Raw genomic sequence first — 12,816 nt, 5'->3', positions numbered from 1 at the left:
GTACTTGAAATAATTAACGTCCGTTGACGAGGTAAAGCTAGAATCTCTCTTTTTCTGCAAAGCAAAGTTCCCAAGAATTCAAGAGGTTGTAAAAAAAAATCCTTCAGATCTACAGGCGGTCCTCGACTTAACAACCATTTGTTTAGTGACCATTTAAAAGTTACAATGGCGTTGAAAAAAATTACTTACAGCTGGTCCTTCCACTTAAAACCATCAGAGTCACGTGATCAAAGTTTGGGCACTTGGCAACTGGCAGGTACTTATGACAGTTCATGTCCCAGAGTCACGTGACCAGTTTGCCACTTTCTTGGTTGCTTCTGACAAGCAATAGGGAAGCCAGATTCACTTAACAACTGTGTGATTCACTTAATGACCATGATTTGCTTTAACGCCTGTAGCAAAAAAGGTAAACTTGCTTAACTTCACTTAGTGACAAGATTTTCCTGGCTGAACTGTGATTGTAAATTGAGGACCACCCATAGTCCAGGTGGGAAGAGAGCAATAACCGGGAGTTTTTCTACTGCACATGTAAACATTGGACATTTATCACTTCTCCTTGCCCAACTTAAATGCAGTTTAACCCTCAAAATGCTTGCGATAGTTCTAGCTGAGCTGAAAACATCCCATGTTTTCTAATTGCATTTTTAGCTTATTCTACCAGATGGTTTCTCCACAAGTTGCTACTTGCTGCAGTGCTTCATTATTTTTGCTACAGATATATATATGTATATATGTATGTATATATATACATACACATACACACACATATACTCTCTCTCTCTCTGTGTATGTATGTATATATGTACACACACACACACACACACGTATTTGTGCTGATAAATAAAGGGAGACTAGTATAGATCTATTTCAAGCTATTTAGCTCTCATCAGCTAGCCATACCAGTACTGGGATTTGAACCTGGGCCATGAGAGCTAAATAGCTTGAAATAGATCTATACTAGTCTCCCTTTATTTATTTATCACCACAAATACAACACAAATATAACAAAGGCAACATTAAAAATGTGGTTTTCCCTGCCATATTTGGGCATACCAGGGGTTGTGACACTATATATATATATATATAAATGCTGGTGGGAATGCAGTAAGAAAGAGTCCTCTAGTAAAAATTGTAAGGAAAAAAAAGAATAATCTTTTTTATCAGTTGAAAGAAGAGAATATTTCTCAGGCCGCATGGGTGAATCAACTTTTAAGGAAAATGAAAGCGCTCACTTTACTTGGCTGTGAAACAATTGTATATAAACACAGATGGAAGACACTACCTCTCTTTCAGTGTTGATTCACATCTTACAAAGCAAGCAGATCTGTCACTTGAGGACTTGTGTCTCTTGGTCCCTCAGGAAGAAAACTCAAATGGTAATTCTCCCCCATCCTCCCGCTCACATAGGGATTAAAATAAGAACAAGCTAAATGGTAATTTCCGTTTTTAACGTTAATTTCTGCCTTTAGTCACCACCTTGGTTGCCTGTGATAGATCACTTCAGGCTAAAAGGAAGGCAGAATCTGCTCTGTACATGTGTCAGGCTCCACAACTTTTTAACTTCCTCCCCAAACCAGGTTAGGACTGCCCCAAGCCTATTCTGTAAACCTATCATGGCCAACTGAGCACTGTTTACATTCTAAATGAGGAGCATCTAAAAAGGCACAATTGCAAGCAATTCCAGAGAGAGAAAAGTAGCAGATATTGAGAAAACCTGGTGGCTTAGGGGAAAACAACATTGAAGAAATTGCTGAACATTTAAGGAAGAAACAGAGAATTACGGAAAGGCTCTAAGAAGAACAGCAGATAATCCAAAAATGTAAGTGAATCATGGAGATTATATTAGGGGAAGGAGAAATAAATATTGGGTTTGCCACTTGATCGGTTAAAAAAATACCTGCCCAATCCATTTGTCTGAAGCAAAGTTACAGAAAACTTCACTTTAATTAGAATGAGTCCCATTCAAGATTGATACAGAGATTGGGAACATTTCTAACTTGATTCTGTGGGCTGGTTGAATTGCCCGTTAAGGTATATATTGACAGGTGTTCTCTGAACTGGTTTGAGAAAAAATAGTGGGTGATTGTGGTGTCAGGAGAGGAGATCCATAGGAAAAAAAAACGGTGGTGGGGGGGAACCAGTTTGCTGGAACAATATCAGGCACTCACTAAAACATGATGAAAGAGTCTCCAGGCCCCCTGAGAAGTGACACATTGAAACCAGCACGTCAAATTTGAGACTGATTCACACTAATCTTAATTATTTTTCCCAGTTTACTACCTTAATGGCACTTGGGAATTCTGTGATTGGTCCCCTATTGTGTTTTGATTGGCAAATGTGTTCTGTGTGTGTGAGCTCCTGCTGTTGGATGCATTCAGGGCTGGGAAACTTCAAAAATCTCGTGCAAACGCATAGACATGAGATATGATGCTGCCAATTCTAACCATGTTTATTAATGGCAGCGATAAAGTGATAAAATCTTTAATAAACTTGCAAACCTTATAGAACCGCAAGTTCTATTGTTAAATCTCCTGAATGATACGATTAAAACTCAATGCCCTGAAACTATAAAGATGAAATTCAAAGAGACTAATGCAAATTATTTGATATAAAACAATAATGAAAAAGAAGGAGATTCATGGTACAAATAAAAGTGAGAGGTATATGGTATCTATCACCGATTAAGCATGAGGCGGCACTTTAATGGGGGTGCAACAAAAGGTTATGTGAATTTCAAATGTGTTGGTAGACTTATACTTCAACAAAAACTACAGTTCTTTATTCTGTGTTCTTCCATGTGCCTATTCTAAAGTTCTATCTCTACCCTCCTTTCAGACTTGACATTTTTGGTTTCCCCCTCCCCAACTTTCAATGTGCCCAGAATCTTTTCAGAATAGCTTGCCAACGTGAAGGAAAAAGCAGAGCGCTGAACTTAAAGCAAAAGAGAAATAGAAACAATAGGATGGATGGGGTGAAAGAGGAATGCTTGACACAGAAATTAAAAAAAAATGGATGCATAGCTTGAGCCAGCATGCATCTGAAAACAGCAACTTAATTAGAAGAACTGAGCCATATGGAAAATCAATGCAGACACTTATTACTTTTTTTTATGGTGCAGAAATACTACAGTTAATTGCTTCTGACATTTCTAAGTTAAGAGGAATAAGAGCCCATGTGTGTGGAAAAAATAAGGAAAAAAAAAACCTAATATAGGGGACTTTAAAATAAAATTACTTCATCCTTTTGACCGGTTTGTTCCTTTTGAAAGGTTAAAAAAATATGTTTTGCAGCCAGCAAATGATTTGTACAAAAGTAGAAGCGTTTCACGACCACTCTTAGGTTACAAGGTGTGAGAAAAGAGCAGGGTGGGGGGGGGGGGGAGAGAGAGAGAAAGACAGGAAGGGCAGAGGGATTATTTTTGATTTTACCTATCTGATGCCCGCTTGGGACATGTTGCAATTCCAAAGGCTGTCCGTCGGATGCCTCTTGCTGTTCTTGGCTCTCCAGCCCTTCTGCATCTGCCCCATAACCTCCCCCCCTCCCACGCGTGGCCTCCCATCTATAGTAAGTGCCTCCCTAGAGCATAGCATAAAACGGTCCCCCACAACAAGTAGTTTTGAAACGTGCAAACGTCCTCGTGCAAAAGAGGGGCCTCTGGGGGCTGGGTCCCTCTGGTTGGTTTTTTTTTTTGGCAGGCAGGCAAGATAGAAGGATGTAGTTCTATGGGGATCACAGGGGCCTCAAGGGCCAAAGGTGGAGGATTCTGGGAGCTCGTTGGTGAGGGTGTGCCAATGTTCCAGGCGGCAGTCAGAAGTCTGGAGGCATGAGAGCCAGTGTTGCCGGCATTCCCCACTGGCCCCTAATCCCAGGGTCACCCCACCTGCAACGAGACAAGAGGTTCTTGGAGTTTCTGAGCTTCTGGTTATGGAGTTGCCTTTTTCCTAGTCCTGTCACTGGGCAGGATCTCAGGGACACTGCAGTCCACCCCCACCCGGTGTAATCAATTAAAAATGTTTGTGCAGAGTGGAGGAGGAGGCTATGAAGTTTGGACATCTCACCCTCAAATTCTCTTGAGAGATACTGGGTTTACTTTTTTTTTTTTAAAGGTTTTTTTTTTGTGAGTCTGCAAATTCATTCTCTGGGTTGACTGTTGGTTCTCCTGTTGGCTGGCGAAACCTCCAGAAAAGAATATTTTTAGCTCAAGCTGGAGCTGTGGAATTCTTGGTGACCTGGGAGCTGGGATATTTGCTTGTAGTTGTGTCATTACACACAACTAGGTGACACCGTCGGATGAGGTTTTACCCAACTACGGTAGGTAACATCATCTGATGTTACCTAGTTTGGTAATGAAATGCCTGCAAGCAATCAGCTAAGCTCAGAGAGCACCAAGGTCTCCACTGCATGGCATCCCTTCTGTGATATTCTCTTGCCTTACTATCAGTGTAACTGTTAGGACTTCCTCTTCAGCATTTTGAGAAGAATGCTGAGAGCTTTCTGAAGGAGCAAGAGACTCCTGGCTATCCCTGTAGACCAGTGTTTCTCAAACTTGGCGACTTTAAGTCCTGTGGACTTCAACTCCCAGAATTCCCCAGCCAGCTATGCTGGCTGGGGGATTCTGGGAGTTGAAGTCCACAGGACTTAAAGTCGCCAAGTTTGAGAAACACTGCTGTAGACCAATAAAGGAGAGTATCTGTAGCTCAGGTTTGAAATGAGGAGTCCTTGATACTCTCCTTGAGTTTAGTTGTTTTCTTGCAGACGTTTCATTACCCAAACTAGGTAACATCATCAGTATTACCCACCATCAGCATGATTAGGTAACATCAGTGGTGTTTGGGTAATGAAACCTCTACAAGAAAACAACCAGGCTCAAGAGAGCAACAAGGAGCCTTCATGCAGGGGTGAGAATCAGTCACTTCGCACCACTTTGGGCAAACCAGTTGTTGCAAGGACCGCTGGCCCTGCCCATCCTGCCCCGCCCTCCTAGGAGTCTCCACAAAGTACCGGAAGTCTGAAAACAGGCCTGTTTCTGGGCTCTGGAGGGCCTCCGGAGCCCGGGGGAGGCCGTTTTTACCCTCCTGGAGGCTGGGGAAAAATCTCCGGAGCCTGGGGAGGGAGAAAAATGGGCCTACCATAAGTCCAAAAACAGGGCGTTTCCGCCCTCCGGAGGGCCGCCGGAGCCTGGGGGAAGCTGTTTTTGCCCTCCCAGAGACTTGGGGAAAGCCCCCCCGCAGTGGTTCAGGTGGCTGAGAAGGCCACGCCCACCATGGCCACACCCACCCAGCAACCAGGCAGAGGAGCTGTTGCTAACATTTTTCAATCCCATGCCTCCCTTCATGCCCTTGTAGAATTAAGGCTCAGACTTTCAATCCGGATTAATACACCCAGCGTCTCCTAGGTTACACGACCCTTCCCTAAAACTAGGTTATCTTCCTCCATCTTCTCACCAATGAAGTCATTTGATTTCCCAATATCGTAATCCCAAACGGTGATTTCCAAGGATTTATGACCAAGATCTGACTGTCCAATCTCATAGAAAAAGTCCTGCAATGAGGCAGATAAGCATTAAAAGTTAGGAGTGTATAAGATCAAACCTTCCTGCCTTGTTCCTCCAATCACATAGTGCCTTCCTTGGCTCTTCTTTATTTACCTCATTGAACTCCGGGTTTAGAGTTTTCTTTTTCACAGTTGTTTTATGCTTTGATTTTTTCTCTTCATCCGGCTTCAGGTAGCTGCCGGAAGAGAGAAGAAGAGGGAACGGGAGAGTGGGAGATTAAGCTCGTACATAAAGACAGTTGTCCTCCTTTTCACCAGCCTGTGCAAGATCTAAAGAGTCGCCATAAAAACTCAACAAGAAGTCATAAAATCCAAAGCACCGAGAGAAAATGTGAAATGACTACAGCAAATGGGACGTCTTCTGAACATTAATTCCAGGGTTATTAAAGCGAGTCTCTAAAAGCTTCCCTAAATGGGAACATTACACATGGTCTCTTGATCGACTTTAGCCTAAAGGAAAAAGCCTCTCTTGAGCCTAAGGCTTTCACGTCCGTAGCAGACACGGGAGAGACTAAATTACATCTCTTCCTTCCCTCCCCAAAACTCTAGACTTCTCCCAAACCCTCCAACCCCCCAACCATCCTTAAGCATGGTTGATCTCAACCAAGGATCAGAACCCCTCTCTTCCCTTTGTATGTGTGCATTTCTCACGTTTTTACATAAGGGTCCGAGTAGCCGCATACATCCATAGCAGCTAAGTGGGCGCAGCGGAGAATAGACACCAGTAATCCATGACGTTCGGAGATGTATGTGAGGGCGAGCAGGATGCGACCCCTTTCTTCCAGGGCCCAGCCAGCTGGGGGTTCCAACTATGCAGTGGGGAGAAAGGAAAGGCTATTGAATGCTTTTGTGTTAAATGCCCACCCTCCGGCCTTCCCAAACAAACTTTTGCAACTGGGTTCACACGTTATTTTTTTTTTTTTTTTAACCATGTCTTGCTGAATAAGCCACAATGGCCTAGCTTTGCATAAAAGTGCTAGGTCACAATCCATGGTTTATGAAGCACCACAACTGAGTTCACAAACCAAGTAAAGCATTGTATGGGTTACTGCAGGGGGTCCCACAGACACCATGACCTCCAAGGTGAGCGGAATGGTAAAACATAAACTCTTTATCGATAACTACATTTAATTTGTTATGGTTCTTTTCATTTTAAAAAAATGATAATTTTGGCAGTGTCCACTGCTTGAAACATCGGCTGACCCCTGGCTTAGCTGGCTGTGTGAATTAGGCCTCAGTTAGACCTTGGATATTTTGAGACCCAGGTGAAATGTTTAGAAGGCCTTGCATTCAGCCTTGGGCTTTTGAATTCCTTGAGCCCAGGACAGCCTTCCCCATCTTAGTGTCTTCCAGCTGCTCTGAACTACATGCCAGGGGGAGGGGTCTTGGACTAAGAGCAGGGAGACCCAGATTCCACCTCAGCTATAGAAGCTCAGTGGGTGACCCCAAGGTACCCCAGAGGTTTATTGGAGGGGAGGGGTGAACTGGACAAGGGCATTCTGCATCCACCCCTTGAACTCCTGAATAAAAATAGGTGGGAGGTAGGTCTAAGGAATATTCCAGCCAGCAGAGCCAACAGTGATGCTAGCTAGGAACTGTAGTTCCCGCCACAGCTGGAAGGCATCAGATTTGGAAAACTGGTCCTGGGGTGGCCTCTCAACAGTGGGCTTCCTTTTGCCTATTCCTGCTACAAAGATCTTCCTAACTTCTTGCTAGCCTATTGCCCTTGCCAGGGTACAGCCACCTCCAGCCCTCATCCTCACTTCATGTTGGGGGGAAGGGGGGCTGCTAGGGAAGAGAGTTGGGAGGGGAAATTGGGGGAGGGCCATCACATCCAGTACTCGGGTGATTGGAGGACCTGGGAGGAACTCTTGACCAATTGGCAAGCTCAGATTGCTTCCATGGATGAGCTTTTTCTTTGCCAGTTGGCAAGGAAAGGAGGAGGGGAAGAAACAGAGGGGGGTGGCTCTGTTTGGGGTCTGGCCCAGCCCTGCTACTCAGCAGGTAGGTTCCCCCAATGGGGCAACAGCCCTTGGCAGGGAGTAGGCGGTCCATCCCTGAACCTACCCTTCTGCTGAGGAATTTCAGGCACCGTCTTTGGGGCAGGAGTAAGATGGGAGAAAAACTCTCACCTCTCTCAGATAGCAGGAGATTCCACGCAGGGCGGCAGTCATAGAAGAAGGGGATGCCAGCTGTTGTGATAGGAGAGAATTTAGCGAGCTTTTAAACAAGACCCCCAGCAAAGTCAAGGGGTGAAAAGGCCCCTTGGAGAAGTGCGGGAGAATGGGACAAATTGATGAAGAAATCTAATGATAGGCCCATTAGAATTGATGTTGCATTTTGTATATGTGGCTCTTGATGGTGGTGGAAAAATTAACCTTACATTAATTTGCCCCTAAGGAAGCTGAATTCTATGAATGCCACTGAGTCTATAATGCAGATTTCCCTGCTCTGATATGGAATGATGGCTTGCAGGACAACACATCTGGCTATGATAGGGAATTGCATGTGGGTTGGGGTTGCTTGCCTATTTCCCTTTAGCCATTGCCAAGGGGTTGAGGAGATTTGTCTCCCAAATAGTAAAATCCTGATTAATCATCTCTCTCACCCACCATTTTTTGACTTTAAACCAGGCTCAGCTATTCATTTATGAAATAAATTGGCTCATTGGTTGCTGTGTGTTAAGTCTCCTCTTGTCTTTGCATTGTTCTACTAGGAATATTCAATCATTCTAACTGGTGAAGAGGTAGAAATAGTTGTGAAATGAAGGTAAAAAGTAGGAGATTTGGGGTTGGGGGTGGGTGGGCATGGGGAAATCTCTCACAAGTTCTAGAGAAAGGCAGGGTCTTAAGAGGGAAGGTGGCAGGCAGCTGAAGTGACCAGCAAAGAAAATTAACTAAAGATGCCTCAACTTTCAAGCCTTACTAATGAATCAAATGCAGATAATCACTGAGTCATCACGGGCTATACAACCTTCTCTGATTGAATTCTCACCGGTTGTTGCCGTTCTAAGCACAGGTTAAAGTGCCTCTTTTGGCCAGGGCGCAGGCGTCTCAGCGGCACCCGCGTCTCCCCGATGAACTCATTGTGGGTCAGTTTATCCTCATCGCAGACAGTGATTCTGGGAGGCAGAAACAGGGAGGGAGAATGGAGAATCACGCGGAGGGAAGAGAGCACTGCAGGGAGGGTGGGCCGTGGCATGAGACTTGAAGCCAGATAGGGGGGACTTTATCTCACCGCAGGGTCTTCCTAGCCATGTCCTCTGCGGTTATCCCATTGTAGATGAGGGCCTCGTTCCACACTGGATTGAGAGTGTTGTGCTGAGTGCGTGTCTTCAGTTTGTTGGCCTGAACAGAAAAAGGAATGGAAAGGGAAGAAAAGAACAGTTAGATTATTAGATTATAGCTTCATTGATTAGCCTATAGGTCATATCAAAGCACAAGGTTCAAAGACATATCACCAATAAAATCCTATACAAACAATTTAAAATCAGAGTAGGGTAAAATACAATAGTTATAGGGTAAGATACCATACAATTTAATACATAAATATGTAAAATAGAAAAAAATGACATAAAATTATATTTCGGTGTCACCCTTACGATCTACCCCAATCAGTCCCACATATGCAGATCTCAACCAAACCTTTTTGTTTAAGTCCTGTGCTGTGTTAAATGTTATTTTCAGGTTCTGGACACATATAAGGTAAGTTGTTTTGATATGGGGATCCCAATGGCTCATTCGTTTGGTATATGGACCAAGGTAACTGTCTCTCACCCTCTTATACAATACAATACAATACAATAGTAGAGTTGGAAGGGACCTTGGAGGTCTTCTAGTCCAACCCCCGGCCTAGGCAGGAAACCCTATACCGTTTCAGACAAATGGCTATCCAACATCTTCTTAAAGACTTCCAGTGTTTAAGAAGATGTTGGATACAAGCAACAATGAAATAGGATGTCAGCCAGGTCTTCTAACTCTGCTGCTCTGCAAATGCAGAGACATTCATTGTAGAGGACAGAATGGAATCTTCCATATCTGACCCATATCTCCCATATCTATCAAGCTGTTCAAATCTCGCTCGCGTAAATACCTCCCTGAGATGTTTTGGCAGTTGTAACTTCAAATAGCTGTCAACAGAACAGTTGAGAAGTGCTACAGGTCATCCTCGACTTACGGCCATAACTGAGCCCAAAATTTCTGTTGCTAAACGAGACAGTTGTTAAGTGAATTCCGTCCCAGCTTATGACCTTTTATGACCTTTCTTGTCAGAGTTTTAAAGTGAATCACGACATCTATTTGCTATTTGTCTGAAATGGTATAGGGTTTCCTGCCTAGGCAGGGGTTGGACTAGAAGACCTCCAAGGTCCCTTCCAACTCTACTATTGTATTGTATTGTATTGTATGTATTGTATTGTATTATCTGTTAAGTTAGTAACCCAGTCGTTAAGTGAATCTGGCTTTCCTATTGACTTTCCTTGTCAGAAACGATGATCCTGTGACCCGGGGGCTCTGCAACCATCATACATATGAACCAGTTGCCAAGCATCTGAATTTTAATCACATGACCAGGGGGATGCTGCAACAGTTGTAAGTGTGAAAACCTTTTTTTCAGTGCCTGTGTAACATTGAAATGGATGGTGGTAAGTCGTGGATGGTAGTTGTACAGAAAAAGCCTGAATCTTGTTCCCTGTCCTGAGTACTGGGAAACCAAAACACAAATGGATTTGCAATGTTTCTCCATCTTCATCACGCTAAACCAGCGCTTCTCAATCTTGGCAACTTTAAGACCTGTGGACTTCAACTTCCAGAATTCCCCAGCCAGCATGGCTGGCTGGGGAATTCTGGGAGTTGAAGTCCTCAGGTCTTAAAGTTGCCAAGATTGAGAAACGCTGCGCTAAACTGTTGAGGCTCAAGTATTTCTCAACTTACAACCGTAATGGAGCTAACCCATCACAATCGTAAGTCGTGACAGTCAAAAAAACATCACAAAATGTGGTCCCATGATTGAATGAGGCTGCAAACGGCTGTTAAGTACAGTTGTGTTGCTGAGCTCCCTCATGTTATGTCATCCTTTCAGAAATATTTCCTTACCAGATTCCTTACCAGATTGTTAACTGGCAGAGCTCCCAATGTACTAGAAAAGTTACTAAAAATTCAGGGAGAAATTCAGAAATATATCTGCTTTGAAAGTAGCTCATGTTAAGGACAGTACGTTTTATCACCTGTACTAAACATTTGAGAAGGTAAAAATAAAATAAGGTACAGATTTAATTTAGAACATTTTAAAAGTTGACTTACTCTGGAAACCTTTTTTTTTTTAGGACTACAGGTAGTCCTCAACTTGCAACCACAATTGAGCCCAAAAGGTATGTTATTAAATGAGAATTTGTTAAGCGAGTTTTGCCCCATATTACAACATGCCTTGCCACAGTGTTAAGTGAATCACTGCAGTTGATAAGTTAATAACACAGCTGTTGTGAATCTGGCTTTCCCATTGACTTTGCTTGTCAGAAGGTCGCAAAAGAGGATCATAACCCTGGGACACTGCAACCGTCACAAATATGAACCAGTTGCCAAGCATTGACTTTTGATCACAGGATCATGGGGGATTCTTCAACGGTCGTAAGTGTGAAAAACAGCCATATGCCACATTTTTCAGTACCGTTGTAACTTTGAATGGTCACTAAATGAACTGTTGTAAGTCGAGGACTACCTGTATTAGATAAATAAAGGAGGAATGGAAATTTCTGGCTATACATGTCGACAGCTGCAAGAATTTCATGCGCCCAGAAATGGAAGTGTTAACTCCCTCAATAGAGGAATAGATTGAAAAGTTGATGGAACAGGCGGAGATGGCGAAGTTGACTGTGCTAATTAGGGATAAGAATGTAAATAGTTTTGTGGTTACTTGGAAACCGTTTTTGGACTTTCTGTGTGAAAGAGGAAAATGAAATAAAATGTTGGCTTTGGAGTTTTGACAATCAAGTGAGGTTATTGCTATAGAAATGGCTAGTAGTTACTATTTGGTAGAGCTAAAAGGTTGATATTATAACTTATTATGCTTCTTATTGTACCGAAAAAAGGCATAAGTCACTGCTTTTGGTTTCTTTTTTCATTTCTTTCTCTGCTCCCTTCCTCTATCGCCTCTCTCCCTTCCCTCTCCCCTTTCCCCCCATTGTCTTTCGTTCTAAAAAGTAAATATTTCCCTGTCCACTCATGTCCCACTCTTGGGCACAGTTCTCATCTCTCTTTCTCAGCCAAGGGAGCCAGCATTGTCCGAAAACATTTTCAATGGTCATGTGGCCACTGTGACTATACTCCAAGTGCACACAGAATGCCGTTAAACCTCTCACCAAAGAGGTAACTATTAATCTACTCACATTTGCATGCTTTCGAACTGCTATGGGAGCAGGAGCGGGGCAAGGAATGGACACTCACTTTGCTGTATTAAATTTATTAAGATATATTTTTTAATAAAAATATATTTATAAAAAAGAAAGTTCATGTTGAACTGTATAGCACAGTTCAACATCAGCACAGGAAAGGTCTTACGACATTTTGCATTATGCAACAAAATGCTCTATGATCATTTTTATGCCATAAAGTGTTTTATAAGATTTGCCAAATTTCTACTCCATGGAAGGGCATGGGTTCTGGATTTTGGGACGCATTTAGTAAGTTAGCCCATTTGAGATAGCTTGGTTCAACAATTGTCTAAGATTCACCGTTTCACACAGTTAAAGGTTACGAGAATCAGAGTTTCAGTAGTATATACATAATAGAAGGTTTCTGGCTTAGTGTGTTAGGTAAACCTGGCCTATTGTTCCTTGTGCAACCATAGCTCTAAACCAGAGGTAGGGAATAATAACCCCTTTATGACTTGTACAGTACATTTTAATTCCCAGAATTGGCTGGCCCAGGAATTCTGGGAGTTGAAGTCCACAAGTCATAAAAGGGCCACCATTCCCCACCCCTGCTCTAAAAGATTTGAATCCTGTTACTGGGGAATCAGATGTCTGCATAATCTGCTGTTTTCATTCAAATGACCAAAGTAACCTTGTAATGCAAACTCTGCACCTACACGCATGCAGTGGTGGGTTGCAAATCCTGTTCCAACTGGTATGGTTGGAATGAGGCCGGCGTCATCTTCATGGCATGCATGAGTCTTGGTACCTCCACGACGCTCTACGATGCTCCAGCTGCTCCGCAGAGCATTGCGCAGGCGCTGTACGTGCCATATGCCTGTGCAGAAGTGCAGAAG

General features: G+C 43.2%; 1 protein-coding gene across 1 annotated transcript in view; it reads right to left on the bottom strand.

Moving 5' to 3' along the window:
- Positions 1-911: 911 nt before the first annotated feature.
- The window catches only part of DOC2A (double C2 domain alpha), a 33,177-nt gene continuing 21,272 nt past the window's right edge, over positions 912-12,816 (bottom strand). The window contains exons 5-11 of the mRNA XM_081932011.1: positions 8,791-8,900; positions 8,548-8,674; positions 7,686-7,745; positions 6,205-6,362; positions 5,648-5,729; positions 5,445-5,541; positions 912-3,880 (exon numbers count right to left, since the gene is read on the bottom strand). Coding sequence (XP_081788137.1) covers positions 3,741-3,880; positions 5,445-5,541; positions 5,648-5,729; positions 6,205-6,362; positions 7,686-7,745; positions 8,548-8,674; positions 8,791-8,900 — 774 coding nt within the window. The 3' untranslated portion in view covers positions 912-3,740. The remainder of the gene's footprint in view (positions 3,881-5,444; positions 5,542-5,647; positions 5,730-6,204; positions 6,363-7,685; positions 7,746-8,547; positions 8,675-8,790; positions 8,901-12,816) is intronic.

This window comes from Natrix helvetica (assembly GCF_964273705.1).
Source record: "Natrix helvetica genome assembly, chromosome: Z".
In the NCBI taxonomy this organism is placed as follows: domain Eukaryota; kingdom Metazoa; phylum Chordata; class Lepidosauria; order Squamata; family Natricidae; genus Natrix; species Natrix helvetica.
The sequence above is the reverse complement of the archived record's forward strand: the minus strand, read 5'-3'. Positions and strand labels throughout refer to the sequence as shown.